The sequence below is a fragment of the Camelina sativa genome, chromosome 13, assembly GCF_030686135.1.
Source record: "Camelina sativa cultivar CO46 ecotype springtype chromosome 13, ASM3068613v1".
Taxonomy (NCBI): domain Eukaryota; kingdom Viridiplantae; phylum Streptophyta; class Magnoliopsida; order Brassicales; family Brassicaceae; genus Camelina; species Camelina sativa.
In genome coordinates, this window is record NC_141892.1 from 13,925,635 (window position 1) to 13,952,620 (window position 26,986).

The window sequence follows — 26,986 nt, forward strand, 5'->3', positions numbered from 1 at the left end:
TAGCAGGAACAATAAAGCATTCAGTTGACGGATAAATAAATGAAGCTTTTTTTAAGAATAAACAGGGTTTATCACTACAAGAAAACAAGTAAATAGTGATTATATTATTATTCATTATTTAGTAGCTAAACGGTGTGTTACGATTAAATAGCGACTAAAACTAGTAGTCATAAATCGAGAGTCGCTAAAATAAATAGTCGTAAAATTAGTCGCTAAATAATGACTACATTACGACTATTTTACATAGTCGTAAATTTAGTCATAATATAGTCACTAAATTTAACGCTATGACTATTTTACGACTACGCTATATACGAGAAAAGGAAGGAGTGTGATGCTTGAACGAAGCAGTTCACAATATACGAGAAAGCAAAGCAGTGTGAACGTATGGACGTAATCCTTGGCTGGGAAGGGGTGAGAAGAAAGAACTTCTTTCAACCATTTTATCAATTTTTGCTATGACGTCAGCATATTCTTAAAAAATGGGTTTATTATTATATATATGACATATTGTAGGCATATTTTAAATGAAATATTTATTTTAATTTTATAAGTTGAAATTTTATGCATTTCAAAATAATGTCTAAACATTATTTTTTAATCCAAAATTATATCTTAATATGTGAGATTATTTTTATTTGTTTACTTTAGTTTCAAATCATTTTTGCATTTGAAAACCTACATTTTAGCCATTTAGAAAGTTGATTTACTATAATCTTATTTTTTTTCTAAAACCAAAATTCATGTCACTAGTTCATATATTCAAACTTGCAAACTAAAAATCTAGTAAATTCATCGGTCTAGATTCTTCCACGCTTATGCGTATTCATCACTGTTTTACTTGCCATGTCTTCGGAATACATAGATCAAATTCCAAAAAAGACATGTTAATGTTCATTAGATATAATATCAATATTATATGCATCACGACATATATTTGCTTGTTCTTTATATAAAATACCTCGAGAGCCTTGTTTTGTTTATTGAACTCTACCAAAAACTATAATCTAATAGACTAATAATACAAAGGTTATGCACAACCCCACCTAGCATTCATTCACCCCTAATCGACAAAAATAAAAAGATTCAATCAAGAAAAATACTAAAGAAAAGAAAAACCTAGAAAGATTTCATCACCATCAGAAAATTTTCAGTACTCAGATTATTAGTTTATAAAACTTGCTAATACTATACCTCACCATCATACCACAAGACCAACATTCATCTTCTTCCTTCTTCATCTTGCTCTCATAATTAATTAAAAGTCTTTCTTTATTCATCATCATCCTCCATTGGGCAATGTCTTTAACTCATTCACCGTGGCTCTAATCTGCTCTTGAACCAATTCCAATCTCCTCAAATACACTTCCAACTCCAGAATCTGTTGTCTCCTCCACCGTTCGTCACCAGCTCCTTTACCTCCAAACCCTACATTCATTAGTATCGGACTCAACACACCTAGACCATGAGCACCACCACCAGGAAACCCACCCATTGCAGCCATCATCATCCCCGTCGTACCATTCATCATCTCTTTAATCATAGGCGACACACAATTCTTCACCGTCTCTTCAATCAACCCACCTAGATTCCTCCCGTCGCTAAACTCACCAACCGCAGCCACATTCTCGTTAAGATTAACAGCGTTAGGCGGGCCGTCACAGGGAGCTAAAACCGGTTTATCTTCATCCATCTTCCCAATCCTAGACCGTGATCGTTTCCTACTCATTGTCACTTTCTTCTCCAACCCGTTCTCCAAATCGACAACATCCGCATTAGCGTTACACATAGAGATATTGAAACTCGAGCTACCATTGGTGTTATTTACATGATTGGTTTCCTCGAAATCCATAACACTGTTATCTTCAAACCCTATGATCTTCCCAGTTTGATTCCAAATCTTCCTAGAGATATCAAAAGTAGCTTGATCATGAGGGCTTTTAAAGAATACCTCTTTACCAGAACTAATCTTACTCATCACATTCCTATACTTCTTCTTCAACCTCCTCAGCTTCTCCACGAGCTGATTCTTATTAAACTCCAACTGAAGCTTAGATTTGATCTGCTCGTAAAACGGCGCCGTATCAGGCGGGTGTGAGCTGTAGCCACGGTGGCTCGTTATGTAATCGAGAAAGCCACGGAGGAGCTCGATCTCGTCTTCGTCGGTCCATAACCTCTGAAAAAGGCGTCTTGAATCGTCGATCGGTGGTCTCTGGTGAACGATCTCGGTCATACGGTGCCATTTCTGATCAGAATCCGATGGAATTGAAGCTACTGGTACGGCGGATCCGGCGGGAAGAGCGACGGTTACGGTACCTGTAGAGGAGGAGGATTTCGCCGCGGCCGGAGCTGTTGAGATTGCGGAGACCATAGAGGGAGAATTCAGATCTTCGTATTCAGGATCGTCTTCTTCGGCCTCGTTTGGTTCGGGCATAACAACATCTTCGTCTGATTCAGTTTCACCTCCTACACCTCCTCCACCGCTACCGCCGCCGCCGTTTTCTAGATCCGGCGATTCAACGGAGAAAACAGTGTCGCGTTGATCCGACGCCATCAAAAAAAACGCAGAGGGAGAGAGGAAAAATTTGTAATCGATCGAATCAGATCCAGAGAGACAGGGGGAATTGGGTTCACGAGGATTGATACGGCTTGGGCATGTTGTGTGTTTGTTTTGGGTGGTGGTGGTGGTGGTAGGGTATTGAGAATCTTGGACCTGAGGAGGGGTAGTTTCGGGATTTTATGAGCTGTAATTATTATGACTAAGGGTGTTGTAGTTGCAGGCAAGTGGTCCAGTGTTTGTTCTCCTAACCCGTGCTTGGGTGGTTGTTGCGGTTTTGTTGAAGCGTGATCATGTTTTTCAAAAAAAGTCAATGGTCTTAACCGCAACCGTTTCGGAACAGAAAAAGCGTTTTCTTAAACGTGATTTTTGTGTATGACCGTTGACGAAAAAGTGACGACGGGTTGTTAGAACTGATGATGGACATTGCTTCTTGCGTTTAAAAGGGTGTTTAGCAGTTACGATCAATTGAGTTGAGATAAATAATGTTGGTAAATATAGCGGTGAAGAAAAGACTGTTGGAATAAAACCAATAGTTAAATAATACTTAATACTTTTAAAAATTGGATGATGTTTATAATAGTTGTTAAAAAAAAATAGATGATATTTTAAATTTTCAATGCAAAATTAAGAAAAATATTTAAGTTCATTTCTAGGGTGAATCTTTTTGTTCACACACTCATCTCTCAGCTAATCAGAATCTTGTATCTAATATTTTATTTAAAAATAAATCAAAATTAAATTAAAAAAACAAAACAAATTAAGGAAACAAATTATGTATTATTGTAAAACACTTGGAGTGGACTTCCATAACCAGCCCATACACAGCCCATACATGTACTAGTGTGTAAGGCCCATGGCCTATTTCCTATTCATAGTCGGTTTATGTTTAAGACTTTGCTTTACTATATATATATGTAACCTCTATAACAATTTAATCAATAAGACACGAAGAGAGAACCTCCTTCGAGTTTCTCTAGTTTACAACACGTTATCAGCACGACTTGTTCTAAGAGTCCAACTGAGAAAAACCCTAAAAACGCTGCCACACAAAACCCTTGTTCGTCCAAGCTCGGCGATCGGTTCCTGTCCGTGATCCGTCTGTGTTCGTGGTCAGTTCTTGTCCGGGGTGAGTTCCTGTTCGGAGATCTGTTCGTGTTCGTGAGCCACCTGTGTTCGTGATCGGTTCTTCCTCTTACCTAGGCCGAGTTTCGTGATCAAGCTAAAAGTAAAACCGAAGTCTTTAGCTCCCGGCTCAATTCCGTTCAACCCCAAATCGGTGGAAGGTAAACAATAATCAAACCCTCTTAAGGACACATGTATCGAATCTGAACTTAAACCCTATAAGAACCTTAAAATCTACAAGTAAACAATCAATAAACAAAAACCTAAGCTTTAGACCCTAAAACCCTAAAACTTTAAAACTTTAAAATAGGTTGTTATGAGGTTTAGGGCTGCTTAGATTGTTTGCAAATTAAACCGATTATGCAATAATTAAATCCGATTGTTATGGCTGTTGTTGATTGATTGCTTGAATTCAATTGTATGAAAACCTTAGAACTAAAACCTAAATTCGAAATTCATAGAGAGAATATTAAACCGATTGTTCTAGGTTGTTAGAATCCGATTTTTGGTGTTTGTTTGCTTAAAATTCAAAACCCTAAAATACAAATTAAAATCAGAATTATTCTATGTTTTGCATGAAAAATCAAAACACAAAATTAGGATAACCCCTAAATTAATTCTAGACATTATCCTAAAATCCTAGAGAATATTTCCTAAAACTTTGTCCTAATCCTAATCTAGAAAAAGGAAAATTTAAGAAAAAGGAAATTTTAGTAAAAGGAAAACATTGCATGCTATATTATAATTGTTGTCTAGGATTGTTGTTTCATGCATACTAAACCACGAAAATTTGAGTATAAAAGCATGACATGGTTCAGTCTCAAATACCGCATGTCCCTAAGTGATTGGCATGGTTCGGTCTCAAATACTGCATGTCCCTAAGGGATTGACATAGTTCGGTCTCAAATACCGCATGGCCTAAATTTGTTGCATGGTTTGGTCTTAAATACCGAATGCTAATGATCGGTTGCATGTTTTGTGTAGATGGCAAAGCTCAACAATCTCTCCTATGCTGCCCTTAATGTTTCTGGAGATAATTACTTGCAATGGGCGTTGGACACTAAGATCAACCTAAAATCAAAAGATCTTTGCGAGTGCATTGAGGATGATAATGATTGTTCTGAAAAGAACAAGTACAAGGAAATTATGCATATACGCCATCATCTTGTTGAGAGTCTCAAAAACCAGTACCTCACTATTCAAGATCCTCTTGACCTTTGGACAGCGTTGAAAAACAAATATGGACACCAAAAGACGGTGTTCCTACCAAAGGCTCAATTCGATTGGAAAAACCTAAGGATACAGGATTTAAAATCCGTGGATGAGTATAACTCAGAGCTATTTAAGATAGTCTCAATTTTGAAGTTATGTGGTACTGAGGTGACTGAGGAGGACTTGCTAGAGAAGACATTCTCTACCTTTCACGCTAATAACATACTGCTTCAACAACAGTATCGTGAAAAGGGGTTTAAGACTTTTGCAAGCCTCATCTCTTGTTTGTTGCTAGCTGAGCAGAACAATGAGCTATTGATGATGAATAGTGCTTTGAGACCTTCGGGTACAGCTCCATTACCGGAAGCCCACAAGGTTGACATGGCAAAGAAAAATCTTAAAGAGCCTAAAGATCCAAAAGAGACTAAAGAGTCTAACTATGTCCATAGGGACAAGTATGGCCGTGGCCGTGGGAGAGGTGGACGTGGTGGTCCTGGTCGTGGGAGTTACCAAGGACACAATTTTGGTGGTCAAGGCCGTGGAAACCGATTCGGCTTCGGACGTGGTTGGGGTAGAGGCCGCGGAATATTCAAACCGCAACATAAGACCAAGTCCACATGCCATAGATGTGGTATGGAGAACCATTGGGTAAAGACATTCAGAACTCCTAAGCACCTTGTTGATCTCTATCAAGAGAGTTTGAAAAAGGATTCAGAAACTAATCTGGTTCATCTCGATGGTGAAAGTGACTTCGACCATGAGAAGGATGGCCTATTGAATTATGAAACCTCTGATTGTTTAATAGAGGATAATTAAAACTCAAATGTGGTCTTGATTTAATTTTATGTTTTATGATTTGCATTCGATTGACTTATTATTTTGGATAATTATTTTTGGTTTAAATTAAATTATTTTACTTCCTTCAATATATATAATTGAGTGTTTTATTACTTTAAAAGTTTAAAACATAAATTCTTGTCTATATTAGAAATGGCTGAGGACAAGAATATACTTGTGGTTGATAGTGGATCAAGCCACACGATTTTGAAGTATAAGAGATATTTTGTTAATCTCATAATGAAAAATGTCAATATTAGTACAATTGTGGGTATAGCAAGCTTAATTGAGGGCTACGGTCAAGCTCATATATTATTACCTAATGGCACACATCTTGAAATAAGTGATGCCCTATATTCACCCAGCTCTAAGAGAAGCTTATTGAGTTTTAAGGACATTCGTTTGAATGGTTTCCATGTTGAAACAAAGGGTGAAAGAAACAAAGAATTCATATATATTACTGAAATCACCCCAAGGACATAAGAAGGTCCTAGAGACTATACCCGCACTAGCCACTGGTCTCTACCACGCTAAGATTAATATGATAGAAGCTAATTTGGCAATGAACAAGATGTTCAATGAACAATTCACTTTATGGCATGACTGGCTTGGCCATCCAGGTTCTAACATGATGTGTAAGCTAATAATGAATTCAAATGGGCACACTCTTAAAGAGAGAAAAGTTATCCCTAAACATCTCACGTGTGCAGCATGTGCACAAGGGAAACTTATTATAAGGCCATCACCAGTGAAAGTAGTTAAAGAGACTTTAAACTTTCTGGAAAGAATACAAGGAGATATTTGTTGACCAATACACCCACCTTGTGGGACGTTTAGATATTTTATGGTCCTAATTGATGCATCGACCAGATGGTCGCATGTTTGCTTATTGTCAACTAGAAACCTTGTGTTTGGTAGATTGATGGCCCAGATTATACGACTGCGAGCCCACTTTCCAGATTTTCCACTTAAGACTATACGTCTAGACAATGCTGGTGAATTTACATCCCAAGCGTTTAATGAATATTGTATGTTCATGGTGGTGAGTGTGGAACATCCTGTGTCACATGTCCATACACAAAATGGATTAGCTGAATCCTTCATTAAACATATTCAATTGATTGCTCGGCCATTACTTATGAGGTCGAAGCTTCCTGTGTCGGCTTGGGGACATGCAATATTACATGCAGCTGAGTTAATACGCATCAGGCCATCTAGTGAACATAAATATTCGTCATCCCAATTATTAACGGGTCATGAGCCAGACATATCCCATCTAAAAACATTCGGGTGTGTCGTTTATGTACCAATTGCTCCACCACAGAGAACTAATATGGGACCTCAAAGGAGGATGGGAATATATGGTGGATATGATTCTCCCACCATTATTAAGTATCTTGAGCCAACTACGGGTGATTTATTTAAGGCCAGATACGCGGATTGTCAGTTTGTTGAATCCAAATTTCCTATGTTGGGTGGAAAGAATAACAAGCTGGTCAAAGAATTATCATGGAATCAAACATTCTTGAATTGTCAAGATCCTCGGACTCTAGCATGTAAGGCAGAGGTCCAAAAGATTATACATTTGCAAAAGCTAGCTATTCCATTGCCAGATTCCTTTGCTGACCCAAAGAGAGTAACGAAATCGTACACCAGCTTGTAATGCACTAGTACGTATTGATGTTCATAAGGAACACAATAATCAAGTTGCTACAGAGTCTAAGGCCCGTTTGAAACGAGGTAGACCATTAGGTTCCAAAGATAAGAACCCTCAGAAATCTAAGAAAGGTGCAAATCAAACCGAGGTTAAAGAAATTATAGAAATGGCCGCGGCAAATCCTAAGGCACCGAATGAGGTTTGGGACGCTGAACCTCAAGGTCCTGAAGGTAGTGATAATAATGAGATCTCAATCAATTATATCATGTCTGGAATACAATGGAACCGTAAAGATGTCGACATTGATGAAATATTTGCATACAAGGTAACACTTGAAATAAGTGAGGATCATGAACCCATGTCCATATTAGAGTGCACTCAAAGACCAGAATGGTTACAATGGAAAGAAGCTATCGACGTGGAATTAAGTTCATTAAAGAAAAGGGATGTGTTTGGTCCGATCTTAAGGACACCATTCAATATAAAGCCAGTAAGACATAAGTGGGTCTTTGTAAGGAAGAGAAATGAGAATAATGAAATCGTGAGATATAAGGCACGGCTTGTAGCACAAGGATTCTCTCAAAGACCCGTAATAGATTATGAGGAGACATAATCCCCTGTGATGGATGCAACGACTTTTAGTTATTTACTAAGTCTGGCTATAAGAGAAAACTGGATTTGCGGTTAATGGATGTTGTAACCGCATATCTATATGGTCCACTGGATAATGAGATATATATGAGATTACCAGAGGGTATAGAGCTCAAAGATAAGAGCAGTTCTTGAGAACAATATTGAATAAGGCTAAACAAATCCCTTTATGGACTGAAACAAAGTGGGCGTATGTGGTACAATAGGCTAAGCGAGCACCTAGCCAAAGAAGGCTATAAGAATGATCCCATTAGTCCATGTATTTTTATAAAGAATTTTGCAAACAAAGGGTATGTAATCATAGCAGTATATGTGGATGATTTGAATATCCTAGGAACCTCTGGGGAAATCGCCCAAACAGTTAAATACCTCAAGAAAGAGTTTGAAATAAAAGACCTAGGCAAGACTAAATTCTGTTTGGGATTGCAGCTTGAGTACATAAATGATGGAATCCTTGTGCATCAAATGGCATATACTGAAAATGTACTCAAGAGGTTTAATATGGACCAAGTCCATCCATTGACTAGCCCAATGGTTGTGAGGAGCCTTGGATAAAGATCCATTCGGTCCAAAGAAGAACATTAACGCTCAGTGCTATAGGAGCGTTAATGTTCTTGGCTAGCCACACTAGACTAGACATATGTTTTGCCGTGAACCTCCTAGCTAGATTTAGCTCTTGTCCAACCCAAAGGCACTAGGACGGTATTAAACATATATTATGTTACCTACAAGAAACGTTAGATTTGGGTTTATATTATATTAACTATATCAAAGAAGGTTTAGTTGGTTTTGCTGATGCAGGTTATTTATCGGATCCACATAATGCAAGGTCTCAAACCGACTACGTGTTTACGCACGGTGGTACAACAATTTCATGGCGTTCGATGAAACAAACCATTGCGGCCACATCATCTAATCATGCCGAAATCCTAGCTATGCATGAAGCCAGCCGAGAGTGTGTGTGGTTGAGGTTGATGACTCAACACATCCGATCAGATTGTGGGATGGCCGATGACAAGGAAGCGACTATTATATATGAGGAAAATACGGCCTGCATTGCACAGCTCAAGAAAGGATACATTAAGGGAGATCGGACGAAGCACATATTGCCAAAGTTCTTCTTCACACATGCACTACAAAAGGCCGGAGAAGTTCAAGTGGTACAAGTTCCGTCACGCGAAAACTCAGCCAATCTCTTCACCAAGTCATTACCGACATCAACTTTCAAGAAGCTCGCGCACCAGATTGGAATGTGGAGACTTAAGGACTTACAGTGATGCTTAGAACAGGGGGAGCAATGCGTGATGTACTCTTTTTCCTTCACCATGGTTTTGTCCCACTGGGTTTTCCTGGTAAGGTTTTAATGAGGTAGCACCCCCAAGCGTATTGTGTTAATCCCTTAGCATCAACACGGTTATGTCATCCAAGGGGGAGTATTGTAAAACACTTGGAGTGGACTTCCATAACCGGCCCATATACAGCCCATACATGTCCTAGTGTGTAAGGCCCATGGCCGAAGGCCCATGGCCTATTTCCTATTCATAGCCGGTTTATGTTTAAGCCTTTGCTTTACTATATATATATGTAACCTCTAAAACGATTTAATCAATAAGACAAGAAGAGAAAACCTCCTTCGAGTTTCTCTAGTTTACAACATGTATACTTTTAATTAAGGAAAGTTAAATATTGGTTTGGTTTAGATTTACAATTAAACGAGATTATATATCGGTTTGAGTTTATAAATGAGAATTAGGGTTTAGATTTTACAATTAGAACGAAGTTATATGTCGGTTTGGGTTTAGGTGATTAGAACTTAGATTTTACAATTAAGACGAATTATATGTCGGTTTGGGTTTACAAATGAGGTGGTTAGGGTTTAGATTTTACAATTATAACAAAAATATATGCCGGTTTGGGTTTACAAATGAGGTGATTATGATTTAGATTTTACATTTAGAATAAAATTATATGTCGGTTAGGTTTTATAATTAGAACGAAATTCTATATCGGTTTGAGTTTAAAAAATAGCGGTTTGTGTTTTTTTATTTTACAATTATGTATACACATTTTGTTTCATTATTTTATATGGGGTGAATAAAAAGGTTCACCCCTATGGATGACCCCAAGTATTGTCCCAAAATTAATTAGTTTGTTTATTTAGTTCTGATGATTTATTATTAGTTATATCGTGTTTAGATAAATAATAATTATAATTTTTGTTTACTAATAAACATAACATAAATAATTTCTGAATCACTGTAAAACGTTAAACATCTATACTAGTATTATGGAGAGTCTTTTGAGGAATTAAATCTGTTTTGAAAACTATTAGCATTGAATGCTACTAAATATTTAAATCCATATGTAAACAACTTTAGTTAACTTTCTCTACTATCCTTATAACCAAACACAATTCTAATATTTTAATATCCATAGATATAATGTCCTACAATTAATATAGATATTTGTTCCATATTTTAAATTTTTAATTTCCTATTATCTTCATTTGAATTCATTTTTCATTGTTGTAAATCATCATATAATACTTAAAGTTAATTAAAATGTATATTTTCTGCATATATTATGATTTGAATTTTTTAAAACGAACATATATAACTCAATTAATATAAAAAGTGTGTGTTCAATATACATATATAATAAATTTAACGTATATAGTAAATTTTGAACTTTTAAGAAGTTTAAAATATTATAATTGATATATCTAAACTTAATAAAAAATTTAAAATTATAAATATTTAAACATCTTAAATTTTCAAAATAACACAAACGTATTATATTGCAGGACGAGTTATATGTCATGACATGGTTGAATTGATATTACTAAAAAATAAAATATTGTTAATATGATACTTCAATATGGGTTAAATCCTCCTTTTACTATTTTAATAATACAAATATAAATATACTGAATCAAACTTATTTAATTAATATTATATTAAACAAAAATTGTTGTGCGGTATAACGCATGTTATATACTTAATCACTAGAATTAACAAAATAGTACATTAGCAAGATTAATATTAAAATAATATATTAACAAAAAATAAAATATAAATTTGCCCTGCCGTATACAACAAGTCATAATCTAGTCAAGTATTAAAAACATAGGTAGTAGTTATAATAAATAAAAACTGTTATAAAATAAAATAAAAATTCAAATTTTTTTAGTAAAACAATGGGTTATAAACTTTGTAACAATCTCTCTGTAGTATAGACGTTCAACTAGAATCACTCTGAACTTTCACTCTCTCTCCAATTTACCATATATAAGTTATAAACTTTGTAATTCCACCCAAACTATAAAATTCTTTCCAATTAACCAAATTCAATTAATCGCATTATAAAATCATAAAATCGTATTTATTTTTTTGCACTTAGAGTAAACTCAAGTTTGAAAAATTATCATGGATCCACTTTTGAACCGGAATTCAAACTATGTTTTTGGCACAGAGGTTTCAAATTCTTCAAAACCAAAATTAATTTTAAAAAAATTACTCTAATCGCAAAGTAATAAACCCGATTTTACGATTTAAAAATGCAATTAATTGAATTTGGTTAGTTATGAAGAATTTTATTGTTTGGATAGAGGCTGAAACTGGGAAGTACTATTTTTACATTTATTTCATAGAACTCTCCCAGACACTAATATCGAGGCAACCAGTCTAACCACGCTCACCGGCACCGGAATGTCATCGCATCCTTATCTTCTTTAGCTCTATGTCCCTTTATTACAGCTTTTCCCCTTTGTTTTTGTTCTTTTTCCCCTTTTGCTACCTTATCAAACCTACCAAATCCTATACTTCTGGTGAGATCGTTATTTAAATGCATAGGGAGAAGATGGTGTTCGGCGGTTCACATCTATCACCCTCCACTCGCCCCACCATTGCAGAAGACCTTCCTGAAAGAACCACCACATCACAAATCCGAGATCTCGTTAATCTGCGTCGAAACGCTCAAAGCTACGGCTTATAGCGAGTTTCTCCTTGGTATAACGACTTCACTTAATGGAACGACCAAGTTCCTCTGGTTCTCCTCCTCTACTTCACCATTCGGTATCAGCCCCAAATCGCTGACACAAACTTCACCGGAGATCGGCGCTTCATTGACAAATCACTATCCAACTTCGTACAAGTGCCGCCGTTCCCGACTCTCACGTCTACCAGGCAAAAGGAAACTAGGTTTCCATCTGGTGGGCTTCTATAAGTTCGGCCCATTAGGATGTCAAATGCCCAATAAGAATAGTGGTCCAATCTCTCTCTTGCTAAAGCCCAGGTCTGCTCTGAATTCTTTTTTGGCAACCCTTAGTTTGATCTTTCGTATACTATCGGTGCAACCTGATCGAAGACGTCAAAGGTACCGTAATTTGCCAGTTTCACTATGGCTGCTTAAGATCTCTTTTGGAACCATCTTGGCTTTTCAATCCTGATTTTAAAAGTTTGAAGACGAAAGGTATTCTGTTCGCAAATCCGTTATGTCAATGTTGGGATTCTTGTCTTCAAAGCGCCTTCATTTGCTTATCCCCGACATCGTTAAGTACCAATACCCAACAAGCATCCTCTTGTATGAAGCTCAGGTCTGTTTATTCTTTTTCCATCTCTTGCCAACTACTAACTTTGTGTGGAATTCTTGATCACCATATTCATGGCAGAGATGATCCACCTGTTATGTTACGGTTTTACACTTATTTTTTGCGAATCATGTTATTAGCTTTAATTATAAACTTCACCGCTCCCAAGTATTTGAAGTCTCATGGCATTTTAGATCTGAACTCAAATTGTTGAGGCTGTTTTTATGGTCTTAGAGGTTTCTCTACCAACAATCACCCCTCGACAGTTCTAGCTAACTACTTCAGCCACCACCTTGTTGCCATCACTTCTACAATCTGGATCCTAGCAGCCTTAGTTCGCCCTAAGGAAGGTTCAGTTTCTTTAGTTAGTGTTTCAATACTTGCTCCACCCGATTATAAAACCATAATCTCTCATAGTATGGCTTATACTCTACATCAAGTAGATCCTCTCGTGCCGGCGAGACTCATGGCCATAACCTCATTATCAACGTCATTCTGTCTTGTGACAGTGACCAAATTGTCTACCATTGAGCTACTCATGGAAGACTGTTCGAAAATCTTTGATCTCACTTGTGTCAAACCGCTTCTTAGTCTTTGTCCCAAAGCTCTCTAGGTCTCTATGTCGATCTTTTTCTATCTTTGTTTGGCATTGGGGAATGCCCTTATTTTAAAACTTTGGATCTTTGAAGCGTTTTCTCTGTACTTGGCTTTATAATGAATGAAATCAAGTCTTTGTCCAAAAAAAAAGGATAGAGGCTGAAACTATAGAGGGATTGCTACAGGCAGCCATAAAACAATACTTTTGAAGAAATTTTTAAAACAGTTAAAAGAAAAGTTAATAGGGAGAATTGGTAGATTCACATATTTTCACTCGATTTGAAACTTCTATGATTTAGCTTCTGACCATTTCTTTCAATTGTCTATTCAAAACCATCTATTTATCTTCCATTTGAACATTCTTCTGATTAGTAACCAAAAAAACGGTCATTTAAAACTTTTTGATAAACTATAGAGGGATACATGTATCTGGAAAATTGAATTCAAAAGAAAGAAGCAAAAGCCTTACTAAAGAGAAAAAGATAAAAAACTAGGAGTCGAAACCAATTGCACCGAACTAACAAGATTTCTTCATTTATGAAGATCCTTTGACAAAGACTTACCGAAATGCATACAGCCAACCAATAATAAACGATTCCCCATTTGAAGTTGAGTAACTACCACACAATTCCAAATATTCTAAACTTTATAACCCAGCAAAATAGAACCACCTTTAACAAACCCACTACAATTCCTAATGGCTCGTTTGTCATTTTTTGTTCCACGAAAGTATAGCAGTTAAAAAATTCGATTATATTCGATCTATTAGTGTAATACTTGGTTTTTGGCAGAAATTAAAAATGAAGATATCGACAGAGAAGAAAGTATTTACCAGTTCAATTCAAATGGAGGGAAAAGTAATACAAAGCATGTCAACAAGAACCGAAATTGAGTTTTTTTCCTTTTTGTTTTTGTTTTCCTTCTGGTTATAAAATGAACAATTTGAAACCGAAATTTTATTTAGTTAAAAGCAAGTGCGTATCTTCTTCCTTTACTTCTTCTAATTGCCATCATGAAGGAGAAGAAGACAGGAGAATGTGATGATGGAGAAGAGCTTTTAGTATAAACGGAACTTCTCCTTGGTGTTCTGGAATACTTGTTCTGCAATAGCGGCGCCATTCCCGTCCGCTTTCTTGATCTCCAGGCTGGATTTCTGGTATACCCCGGTACCTCTTAGAGCATCAGCTATGAAGTCATCAAACCCAATGGCTATAGCTGCTTCGGCTTTGGCTCCATAAACCAATCTCTGTTCACAAGTAGAGAGATGAGTACTCCTCATGATACTGAAGAGAACTCAAAAAGATGGGTTTGTGTGTGTAGACAAGTTTCTACATTTTATCTTACCTTGACTCTCGAGAGATGGATGGCTCCAAAGCACATGGGACACGGCTCACAAGATGCGTAGATCTCGCATTCTGATAGCTCGATTTTGTTAAGTTTCTTGCATGCCTGCATGTTCACAACAGTTTTTCAAATCATTATTCCAAAACCAGTTTTTTTGCAGCATGTGCAGTGTCAAGATTCCAGAGCAAAGTGACTGCAACAAATTTGATCAATCATATACTCTTTATTCTACCTCTCTAATGGCTGTGACTTCAGCATGTGCAGTTGGATCTGTGTATTTCAAAACCATATTGTGGCAGCTAGCTACAACCTCGTTCTTATGCACAATCACAGCACCAAATGGGCCACCATCACCACAGTCAACGCCCTTGTAAGCTTCTTCAACAGCTTGCGTTAGGAATTTGTGGTCGCTATCGTGCACAGCTGATGACCAAAGACAAAGTATAAACATAAACAACGACACAACTTCTGCAAGCACACACAGTTTTCAACTAACAAACAAAACGGTGGCAACAGAAATAAAAACAGCAAGCGAATATTACAAAAAGCCATAAAGGTTCCCAAAAGAAAAAGGATCTTTGAAAGATAGTTTATATGTGATTGAAACTAGTGGCTCTAGAAGCGGGATAAGCTTAATCTGCAAAATGACGATGCATCTACCATGATAAGAAGTATCAAATTTTCATAAATCCTCACAAGAAGTAATGCACTACAATAATTAAGGTCCATTACCTTGTTGGTGACCGGAAAATGCAGAAGCCACAGAGATGGTTCCGTCTTTTGCTTCAACTACACAGTCCAAATAAGAGAAGCAATTAGATCCTCCGAACACATAAACATCAAAGATCAAAGAAAAAAAGAAAGAACCAAATCAACAGAGCTTCTTCTGCGCACAATTGCAAATAAACTGATCATGGTAACTCATACCACAAGTTAGCGGACACAATAGAGATATACCATTACTTGTGAAACAAGAAAACACCACTAACAGAGAATCTTCCAGCTAAGCTAACACAAAACTAGAAGCCATTGTTGCCTAAATCTAAAAAGTCAAAATCGAACAGAAAGCAATTCTACGCTTTAATCAAACGGTGAAAACATATCTAAAGTGTGATGATGATGATGATGATGATGATGATGATATAATCACATTGTAGATGACAACGAGTACACAGATTTTTCATCTGTGATTGACAAACGAGTACACAGATTTTTCTGAATCTGCATGTGAAATCAAATGATGAAAAATATGAAATCAAATGTTCGAAAATCCAAAAGATTACCGATCTGGGAAATTGAACATTGAATCAACTCTGAGAGAAAGAGTCTGATTCGAGATTTAAAAATCCAAAATCGCGAACATGTATAATCAAAAACAACGAATCTGGAGCAAAATCAAAGGGAACAAACAGAAAAAAAACTCCGATCTCGATCCAGAGAGAAAACAAAATCGTAATTAGTTTGATTACCCTTAGTTTCTTCCATGACTGAGGGATCTTCCATGACTGAGGGTTCTGGAGAAATCGAAGTAGTGGTTTGTGTGGTGGTGTGAGGATTGAAGAAGAGGAGAAGTGTTTTTATAAACAAAACGAAAAAAAAAAAGCCAGAGGAGTCCAAAATTGAGATTTGGGGGAGAGGTAGATAGAGACGAACACCAGAAGCTGAGGTGTGTGTGAGAGAGAGAGATAAATTGTGGAAAGGTTGAATTTAGCGGAGGAAGGGAACCAAAGAAAGATTTGGGTTTTTAATAACTGAAAAAGCTGGGTGATTCGACCTGAAAAAAAAACACAGAGTTTTTGAGGAATTTTTGTTTTTTTTACACTAATTTATATACTTTTTTTAACTCATTACTTTTTCTTTTAATTTAAAAGTTTAGATAGGGATGTATCCTAAAGTAATCTACTATTTGAGAAATCTATTTTCTTGAAATTGTTAATTATTATTTAGAATTTAATTATCACAATTATTTGCTTTTTATTAATATTTAAAATTTTTTTACCTAGGTGTTAGATCGGTTTTTTTGGTCACGCTTGTTGATCGGTTTTTCCGTTTTCATCCACAAAATGCTATGATTATGTTTGAGATTGCAATTGTTGACATTTTAACAATAATTAAAAAAAAAAATTGTATGGTTTTATGACATTTTGGAATTATTTATATCAAACTTTTATATATAATATTTTTTTGTTGTAAAAACAATTATACAGAAAATATTTCATACTTTTTAAAAATATATTTCAAATTAGTTATTTATCATTTATTTAATATATGAGAATAGTTGACAAAATAAAACTTATATGATAATATCGTTTATTGGTTTCATATCTATAATTTATACTACATATTTTGGTAGGTTTTATGATAAACTACTTATGTAACCGCTGTCAACTAGTATAAATGTTGTCCAAATGTTCCTGTTTTCATTCATTATACCACTTGTATAAGGAGATGATCGGTGGAAATGGTAGATGCTTTATCATTTTTTTTTAAAAAGAAAAAAACTTTAAAAATTAAAATTTTACCAATAGTACTATTTTAAATATTTAGTAGTCGTAAATTTCTTCTAAATTTTCTCACAGTCATATATATGTACAATGTTTTAATTATATTTTATTTTTAAGTCTAGCTTACATGTACAATGTTTTTAGAATTTTTAGGCACTCGCACTCTTCTAGTTCTAGTAATTGTTCACTATATTTTTTCTTTTTTTTTGTTCAGCAGTAGTTCACTAATTAAAATATTATATTCTCACTAATGAAGGTGTTGAATTATGAATTCAACTGTTGAATTCATACAATAAGAGCGTAACAAAAATCTGTGTGGATTAAAACATGTTGAAAGAATTATATAAAGAAAAATGGGGACCACTACTACACATGATGTATTATTATTGGTTGTTAAAGTTCTTTATACTTTTAATTTTAACCTAACTATTTGACATCAAATTTTTATTTTGTTTTGTTTTACATCAAAATTTATTATTTTTCATACTCTATAGATAGAGACTTGTTTTATTTTTTTTGAACATATAAAAAGAAATAAAATAAGATGTTAAATTTTATTAAACAAAACCATTGTAGATGATAAAAATCAAATAAATGTTGAATTATTTAGGTGGAAGAAAAAGATAATGATATGGAGTGTTAAAAAGAAAAAAGGAGGGCGTTGAAAAAAAAGCAATGCACATAATCTAACTAATACATAACAAAACTGTTATTCATTTTAGGAGGATGATTGTAGATTTAATATATATAAAGAAATGCTTGAAATGGCACAATAATAGAATCGGATAAGTCAAATGACTCAAATCGATAACACAAATGGGATCAGGAGCACACGTTATCATTTGGTAGATAAGAAGACTCATCATCTTGCATAAAAATGGCATTTTACGGTAGATTAGAATAAATATAATCTACCTTCTTTTAAATTATAAAATATTTTAGATAAAAACAAATAAATCAAAAAATAATTACTTTTTAAGAGTTTAACTAATCAAAAACAAAATTGCATGAAATTAATTTAAAATATGAATAAAAACTTGAAAACATCCGACATTATAAAACAAAAATACTTTTCTAAAACATAGAAAAAAATATATATCATGAAACGGAAGGAGTATATATAAGACTCATTTTTCATTTTTTGTACTCATTGGTTGGCCAGAAGAGTTCTTGAGCTATAAAAAATATATATAGTTCTAAAAGAACTTTGGTAATATTGATAAGAGTGGTACAAAGATTCTAAAATCAAAAGTCACAACTATAAAATGCCAAATTGGTAGAATAAGAAAAAGACAAAACTTTTAATAGACAACATACATGTATGTGTCTGTGTAGAATTAGATATCAAACTGACTTGTTTTATTGAATGACCTTGAGTTAATATTTATACAGACCAGACTCATCGTAAGATAGACTCTAAGTCCTAAGATAGCGAGACATAAACCTTATCACAATAGGACTTTAAACACAATAGGACAATAACACAATGATTCGACGTTATCTTCAATATTCTCCGTAATACTCCCCCTCACGTTAGAGTGTGAAGGTCTTGAACACCCAACTTGGACATTATGTAAAGAAACTGAGGACGTCCTAGCGCTTTGGTCAAAATGTCAGCTAGTTGCTCACTCGACGCCACATGTTTAGTCACAAGAATACCAGCTTGTATTGCATCACGGACAGCATGGCAATCATTTTCGATATGCTTGGTGCAATCATGAAAAGCCGGATTAGCAGCGATGTGGAGAGCAGCCTTGTTATCACAAAACAAGCGAGCAGGCGCAGATTGTTCAATACCTAATTCTGTCAACAACTTACGAAGCCATTGGATCTCACGAAGGGCTACGGACATATCGCGATACTCGGCTTCAGCGGAAAAATGAGAAACAGTCTTTTGTCTCTTGGTTTTCCAGGCAATAGGCAAGCCACCAAGAAGAACCACATAGTCACTAAGAGAGCGTCGAGTGATAGGACAAGAAGACCAATCAAAGTCACAATACCCGTGAGAGACAATTCAGAGTCTGCACGGAGAAAAATACCCTGCCCTGGCGAACCTTTCAAGACTTTCACAACACGCAAAGCTGCGTCCCAATGAGCTTCACGCGGTTCTTGCATAAACTGAGACAACACATGGACGGAATAGCTAAGCTCAGGACGAGTGTGGAGAAGATACAACAAACGTCCGACCAAACGACGATACGAAGTCGGATTAGTCAACAACGGACCATCATCATCAGCCAAATGATGGTTATGTTCTAAAGGTGTGTCAGCCGGTCGAGAACCAAGGTTGCCACTATCAGCGACAATATCTAACGCATACTTGCGTTGGGACAAAAAAATACCGTCGGGACCCTGAGATACTTCAATACCAAGAAAATACTTCAGTTTCCCTAAATCTTTCATAGAGAAGCACCGCCCCAAGTAATCCTTGAACCTTTGGAGCATGTAGCGATCATTGCCACAAATTAGAAGATCATCAACATAGATCAACACACGGATGTCAATGTTCTCTCGAGAGTATGAGAAGAGAGAATAGTCATCATAGGCTTGTTTAAAACCAAACCGTAGCAAAGCATCAGAAAGCTTCTTGAACCAACATCTAGGAGCTTGCTTCAGACCATACAACGACTTCCGGAGACGACAGACTTTGCCCGGATGAGAGTGACGAAACCCCGGTGGTAGCTTCATATAAACTTCTTCCTCAATATCACCATGAAGGAATGCATTGTTTACATCCATTTGAAAAACCTCCCAATTATTAGCTGCCACAAGACGGAGAAGAGTGCGCATTGTGGTCATCTTAACAACCGGTGCAAAAGTCTCATGATAGTCTTCTCCTTCAACCTGTTTATTTCCACAAACAACAAGGCGTGCTTTGTATCTCTCTAAAGAACCATGAGAGTGATATTTAGACTTGTATACCCACTAACTATCGATAGCCACCTTACCAGGCGGGAGATCAGTAACATCCCATGTCTTCTTGAACTCACGGGCATCTACCTCTTTAGTCATAGCATCATTCCATACCTTAATGCGAACTGCTTCTCTTAAATTTTTAGGTTCAACGGAACCGGTGATGGCTGCTAAATAAACGCAATGGCTTTCTGAAAACAAAGCATCAGAGATATAATCAGTCAAAGGATACAAAGAATTACCTTGGACAGTCGACGAGAACAATGATGCGGAGTCGGATGGAGCGTGAGGGGTTATTAAATCACTTGTAGCATTGTAGAGAACATAGTCTTTTAGTCGAACTGATTGTTTGAGCTGTCGTTTTCCTTGACGCAGAGGTGTGACTTCAACAAATGGAGCTTCACGAGCTGGAGTTGAAACAGGGGAAACAACAGTGTCTGCTTCTTGCGGTGTGGAATGTGTTGGCAATGAAGGGAAGACAATGGCAAGATCACGGGTACAGTTATCTGCAGCGGAGATAGCAAGTGGTGGTGTGTGAGAACCCAACTCAGCAATCGAATTTTGGTTATCCACAGAATCAAATATAGAAATAGAGACCGGTTTGGAAACTGAAACTGGTTCAACAGCAACAGATGGTGTAGGAACAGAAATCGTCGTTGAAGGAGAGACATCCGAACTGGGATTTGCAGGCGGAGAGACAGGACTCCCCCTGTCTGAGAGAGGCAGAGAAAACAACCAATCTGCATCAGTATTTTTAGGAACACGAAGAATTGGCAAAGGAGTAACGTCCGAGGCTGCGAAAGGAAAAACATCTTCCCGGAATACTACATCACGTGACACTAAAAACTCCTTTTTAGCAATGTCAAACACCTTCCATCCTTTCTGAGCAAAGGGATAACCAACAAAGATACATAAACGGCTTCTCTCTGCAAATTTATCTTTGTCATGTGTGACATGGTGAACGTAACGAGCCGACCCAAAAACCCTCAACTGGTTGTAATCAGGTTTCGAACCATGAATTATCTCATACGGAGACAAACCATTGTGAAGTGACGAAGGAGTGCGGTTGATCAAATAAGCCGCAGTAAGCACAGCTTCTCCCTAAAACTTAACTGGTAGTGATGCTTGAAATAAGAGTGCCCGTGCAACATTAAGGATGTGTCTATGCTTTCGTTCGACATGACCATTCTGCTGAGGAGTCGCAACACATGAAGTTTGATGAACAATTCCATGTTCTCTAAAATATGAAGCAAGACACGTAAATTCTGTCCCATTATCACTACGAACGATGCGAACAGTCTTACCAAATTGTTTCTCCGTGTATGCAAAGAAATTAGTAAGCACTACACGTACTTCCGATTTTGCAAGTAACAGATAGGTCCATACAGCTCTTGAATAATCATCTACAATAGTTAAAAAATAAACTACACCATATGATGATGGAACACGATACGGACCCCAAACATCACAATGAATCAAGGAGAAACATTCTGTTGATTTATTAGAACTAAGAGGAAAAACATCTCTTGTTTGTTTGGCTCTAAAACACACATCACACGAACGAGAGCCAACAAAATTTGAAGAACTAGAAAACACCGGTAAAGACGAAAGGACTGAAAAACTAGGATGACCCAAACGTTGATGCCACAAGGCCTGATCAGAAGAGACGCTTGTTGAGTGAATTTTTGCTGTAGCTACATCCGTAAGATAATAAACCCCATCACGCTCTTCACCGCTTCCAATCAAAGTCCTCGTGAAACGGTCCTGTAAAACACAAATTGTATCAGTGAAGGTGGCAACACACTTCATTTACTTCACAATTTTAGAAACAGATATCAAGGTGCATGTCAATGATGGAACATAAAGAACATCGAGTAACGCTACTTTGTTCGAAAGAGGAAACACTCCCATTGTCAGAGCAAATGTTTTGCTCCCATCCGCAAACCCCACCGAACATGGTGGTATAGACACAACATTAGATAAGAGAGAGAGATTCCCAGTCCTGTGATGGGAAGCTCCCGTGTCAAGAAAAACATTGCCAAATTTTGTCTTACCGGACAACTTATCAGAAGACCCATTGGTTGATTGACCTTTGATCATCTGTGCGAGAGCTTGCAATTGTTATTAAGTGAATTCAGGAAGATTAGAGGGAGTGGAGCTCGTTGCATGAGCTGTCGTGGCATAGCCTCTCCCACGTCCAGCACCACAAACTCCTCTACCTCGGCCAGAAGAACCACGACCACCACTGTTACGCTCAGTGAACCATTCCGGAAAACCAACAATTTGCCAGCACTCCTTTTTTTCATGGCCTGAGCGCCCACAATGAGAACAGATGGCTGATCGCGACTTGATAATTGCGGAATGTTATCGTCCTCTGATGTTCATATATTTTACCCTGTTTTCCCTTAATATATTCACATCTTTTTCATCCTTTGCTATCCTTTTTGACCATTATTGCATAGTTTTAGAATTGTTCTTGCACTAGAGTGTAGTTGCATTGCATTTGCATCTTTTCTTGCATAAACAGGTGATTTTGGAGCCTAAGGAGCATGGAAGCAATGCTGAGGAGAAGTGAAGGAATCATGAGGAGAAAGCAAATGAGTTAAGGCTGAAGAACCAAGGTCCGGAGTCCCATTCGACTGCCCACTCGACCATACACTCGACCGTGTGCTGAGAGAGACTTGACCGAGTGGAAGGAGCACAAGAAAACCCAACTCGACCGGTCACTCGACCGAGCACCGTGTGGAGTTGGCCGAGCCGCCTGACTATTTTGTCTTTTAGCATTTTTAGGGCTTCCCCTCCTTTTTCCTATTTAAGGACCTTGTACCCTGCAGCCACAAGAGGGCAGCTTTTTAGATATTCTCAAACCTAGTATTTTACCCTTTTTGGGAATTTATGCTTTTTGCACTTTTATTTTCTTAGATCTTGTACCTCTTTTGAAGGAGAAAACACAAGATTCTTCATACTTGTTTGTTTCATAACTTTCAAAGTATCAAGAATTCGAGTTTGATTCCTTCTCCAATATTGTAGATCTCTGTTTTATCTTTCTAATCATGCAAGTTTCGTGTTTTTTTGGGTTTATGACTTTGCTGTTCATCATGTGTGATTGTGAGTAGTTTCCTTAGCTCTTAGGGATGGTTTAGGCTGGATGGATGTTGTGGTTATTTGATTTTGTCAAGCTTGATTGTTGTAGATCTCTTCTAGGCTAGATGTTCTTAATGCTGATCCTATAACTGAGAGGGTAGGGTTTGATCTCAAGCTTCTTAGCATCACACCAATGTCTAAGGTGCATAGATAAGGCTAGATCTAGAGATTATCATTAGGCTTGCTAAGAGATTAGAAGTCTTGTTTGATTCTTGACATATTGCTTAATGCTTGCTTGTATAGATTCTTTACTTTGTCAGAACAAGTCTAGAAATATATTAGCTTGATTGTTTTTGCCATGAGAGTGGATTAACATGTTCTTAGAGATTATTGTCTAGAGATTAGCTCATGTTGAATGAGGTTTGTTGATCAAGTTAGATAACCACAATGTAAGTTCAGCCCATGAATCCATCCCTAAGACCTTCCTTGTCTATTGATTTCCTAGTCTAAATCCTGTTGTTTGATCGTTGTTTGATTTACTTTTGTCTTGCTCTGTTTTGTTTGCATTGCTCTGTTTTACGTTTTTGTCCAGCTCGACCCTGCACTCGATCTACACTAGATCGAGTGCTTGATCGAGTTCATTCCCAGAACTCTTGTTTATGATTTGTGTATGTCCTGTCTCGTTTCTTATTTCATTCTAGTTGCATTTCTGTTGCATTCATTTAGTTTCTTGTTCATTACTTTCCTTGCATTAGTTCATTACCTTCATTACTATAGTTTGATCTCTGTTCTAGTATCATTATTGCCATAATCATTATGTTCCATTACATTTAGTATCTTATCCATTCAGCTTTTACATTCTGCATTTTACATTCTCCAATAGGTTGTTAGTGACAAACACCCTCTATAATTGGCTTAACTTAGACAAGTATTGCACACCTTGATTGCTTGCATTCACTCATTAAGGATTGATTCCTCTTATACTACAATTGCATAAGGGGAATTGAAACACCCTGCCTTCACCATTGTTCATCATCATCATCACATCATTCATTCACATTTCATTTCACACACACACAAGGAAGGAACTCGTTTCAATTTGGCGTCGTTGCCCATTTGAGTGTTTATTTGTGACAATTAGGGTCAATATTAGACTAAGATAAAGTTCTATCAATCACTTGTTCATTACTAATCTCGAATTTTTCCTCTGGTTGTCTGTGTTGCATTTCAGGTACCACTCGACCATCAACTCGAGCTCACACCCGACCGAGTGCTGATCGAGTGAGTGATCGAGCCACGTCCCGAGTATATTTGCACGTCTCCTTTCAGTCAGCTCGACCGTCCACTCGATCCTGTGCTCGACCGAGTGCCTGTCCAAGTTGACAATCTGGTTGTTGATGCAAACAAGGTCAAAGGGTAATCACAATCTCCAAGGACTTCTTGACAACATCAACAGGCCACCAAGGGGTTTGAGACATCAGAGAAGAAGAGTAGTATAGGAACAAGAGGATCAAGTAATCATGGAGAAACAAGATAACCATGATCAAAGACCTAGACACATTGGTGTTGGGGATGCACCTAACACACACAACCAAAGAGCTGGTATTGTGCCTCCTGTTGTGGCCAATAATAATTATGAGATCAAGAGTGGCTTGATCTCTATGATATAAGCCAACAAATTTCATGGATTGCCAATGGAGGATCCTCTAGATCACCTTGATGAGTTTGACAGGATATGTGGACTCACAAAAATCAATGGAGTTAGTGAAGATGGCTTCAAGTTAAGGCTATTCCCATTTTCCCTTGGAGACAAAGCTCATCTCTGGGAGAAGACTCTTCCTACTGGAGCAATAACCACATGGGATGCTTACAAAAAAGATTTTCTGGCCAAGTTCTTCTCCAATGCAAGGACTGCTAGGTTGAAGAATGAAATCTCAAGTTTTGCACAGAGAAATAATGAAAGCTTTTGTGAGGCATGGGAGAGATTTAAAGGATTCCAAACTCAGTGTCCCCACCATGGATTCAGCAATGAGTCTTTGCTCAGAACTTTGTACAGAGGAGTTCTACCCAAGATTATAATGCTACTTGATACAGCCTCCAATGGAAACTTTCTCAACAAGAATGTGGAAGAAGGCTGGGAGTTGGTAGAGAATCTTGCTCAATCAGATGGTAATTATAATGAAGATTATGATAGAACCATAAGGATCACCTCCACTGATCAAGAGGACAAATAAAAGAAGGATTTATAGATGGTCAATGAGAAGCTTGACAAGATTCTCCTAAGCCAATCAAAGACCATTCACTTCATTGGTGAATAAGAAGCTCCAGTCCAAGAAGGAGATAGGGAGTTTGCTGAGTTGTGCTACATGCAAAACCAGGGAGGATTCAAAGGTTACAACCAAGGAGGATTCAAGAATAACAATCTCTTTTATAGGAGTAACAATGTGGCTAACCCACAAGATCAAATCTACCCTCCTCAACAGCCTCAACAGCAACAAAACTATATACCCAAGCAGCAACAACAGGTGTTCCAGCCCCAATTGTGTCCCCCACCAGGGTTTCAGACTAACCAAGGCCAGGAACAAGACTTAAGAGCTATGATGCAACAATTGTTGGTTGGGCAAGCCAATGAAAAGCTTGAGGAGGCTAAACAATTTGCTGAGTTTAATCAAAGGTTAACATCACAGTATAATGATCTCAATATGAAGTTTGAAGGTCTGAACTCAAGAGTGAAGTATATGGAGAGCAATATAGCATCTACTTCAGCTCCAAAACCCACTCAACTCCCTGGAAAAGCTGTTCAAAATCCAAGGGAGTTCACAGCCAAAGCCATTCAAGTTTATGAGAAAACTGTCACTGAGGACAGTGAAGTCCAAGCTGGGGAGGATTCATCATTTGTGGAAGCCCAGAGTGAAGTATTTGCAAAGCAAACTAAATCCGGCAGTGAACTCGACCCACCACTCGAACACACACACGATCGAGTGGGTGATCGAGTGACTGTTCGAGCTGAAGTCTCCGAAGCTGATAAGCCCATTAAGTTCATTCCTCCTCCTTACAAGCCTCCACTACCATTCGCAGGGCGTTTCAAGGCACAGAAGCTTAAGGAACTAAGGGAGATCATTGAGAAAAAAGAAATGATGGCTTTGCAACAAGAGGAAGTGAAAGCTTTGAAGGAAGAAGTTGTGATTGAGAAAAAGGAAGTGATGGCCATAAAAGAGGTTATCATTGCTTACCTAGAAGAAGAGAGAGGACCTGCCTTGGAACAGTATGATCCATATCCTCTCTATAAGGATTTTTTGCTTGAATTGTCAAAGAAGAAGGCTCATGCTCAGGATGAGAAGGATCTTGAGGACCTTGGAGGGGTTATCATCCCAATTAAACTTGAGGATCCAGGTCTATTTTATCTGCCTTGCTCACTTAGCTATCTTCACTACAACCAGTGTTTATGTGACTTGGGAGCATCTATCAGTGTGATGCCCTACTCTATAGCACAAAAGCTTGGGCACACTGACTTCAAGTCCACCAACCTTCACATATGCCTAGCTGATGGGTCAAAAAAGGATGTAGTTGGTAAGCTGGAAAACATTCCAGTCAAGATAGGAAAGGCAAGAATTCATACAGATTTTGTGGTTCTAGAGATGGATAAGGAGCCTGAAGATCCTATCATTCTAGGGAGGCCATTCTTAGCCACTGTTGGAGCTGTTATAGATGTTAAGGAAGGTCTTGTGACCTTGAACATTGCTGAGGGGATAACTATGAAGTTTAACATCTATAACCCAACCAACTTACCCACCATTGATGATCAACCTTTCACTATCAAGGACAAAGGAGGTCATGAAGTTTTAAGTGAAGTGGCAACTCCAAGGGCTAAACTCTCTTTACAGGAGGAATCAATGGAAAAGCTCAAGGGTTCAGTT

At 37.2% G+C, this 26,986-nt stretch overlaps 2 protein-coding genes, 1 non-coding gene and 1 pseudogene across 4 annotated transcripts; 1 reads left to right on the forward strand and 3 right to left on the reverse strand.

The window, feature by feature from the left end:
* Nucleotides 1–947: 947 nt before the first annotated feature.
* On the reverse strand, nucleotides 948–2,955 carry LOC147929531 (putative transcription factor At5g28040 pseudogene; annotated as a pseudogene). The gene has a single exon (XR_015578871.1). The product of XR_015578871.1 is annotated as a putative transcription factor At5g28040 pseudogene (transcript).
* A 1,711-nt stretch (nucleotides 2,956–4,666) lies between these two features.
* On the forward strand, nucleotides 4,667–5,710 carry LOC147929532 (uncharacterized). Its single transcript, XM_087480650.1, has one exon. It carries the CDS (start codon nucleotides 4,667–4,669, stop codon nucleotides 5,708–5,710), a length of 1,044 nt encoding a protein of 347 aa, XP_087336776.1.
* An 8,329-nt stretch (nucleotides 5,711–14,039) lies between these two features.
* On the reverse strand, nucleotides 14,040–16,434 carry LOC104736802 (guanosine deaminase). The gene is made up of 5 exons (XM_010456862.3): nucleotides 16,038–16,434; nucleotides 15,301–15,357; nucleotides 14,801–14,991; nucleotides 14,569–14,673; nucleotides 14,040–14,470 (listed from the first exon to the last, which is right to left on the reverse strand). The coding sequence occupies exons 1-5, from the start codon at nucleotides 16,069–16,071 to the stop codon at nucleotides 14,282–14,284; spliced, it is 576 nt and encodes a 191-aa protein (XP_010455164.1). The 5' UTR covers nucleotides 16,072–16,434; the 3' UTR covers nucleotides 14,040–14,281.
* An 8,551-nt stretch (nucleotides 16,435–24,985) lies between these two features.
* Nucleotides 24,986–25,092, reverse strand: LOC147929533 (small nucleolar RNA R71). Its single transcript, XR_015579042.1, has one exon. It is a non-coding gene; the product is annotated as a small nucleolar RNA R71 (small nucleolar RNA).
* Between the last annotated feature and the right edge of the window lie 1,894 nt (nucleotides 25,093–26,986).

What these genes read in the sequence shown, in the direction of transcription:
- LOC147929532 (XM_087480650.1), top strand. Translation starts at nt 4,667, where the DNA reads ATGGCAAAGCTCAACAATCTCTCCTATGCTGCCCTTAATGTTTCTGGA.
- LOC104736802 (XM_010456862.3), bottom strand. Translation starts at nt 16,071, where the DNA reads ATGGAAGATCCCTCAGTCATGGAAGAAACTAAGG. An exon ending in AGTCATGGAAGAAACTAAGG is followed by an intron (nt 15,358 to 16,037) that starts GTAATCAAACTA and finishes TGGACTGTGTAG; the next exon opens with TTGAAGCAAAAGACGGAACC. An exon ending in TCCATCTCTCGAGAGTCAAG is followed by an intron (nt 14,471 to 14,568) that starts GTAAGATAAAAT and finishes ACTTGTGAACAG; the next exon opens with AGATTGGTTTATGGAGCCAA.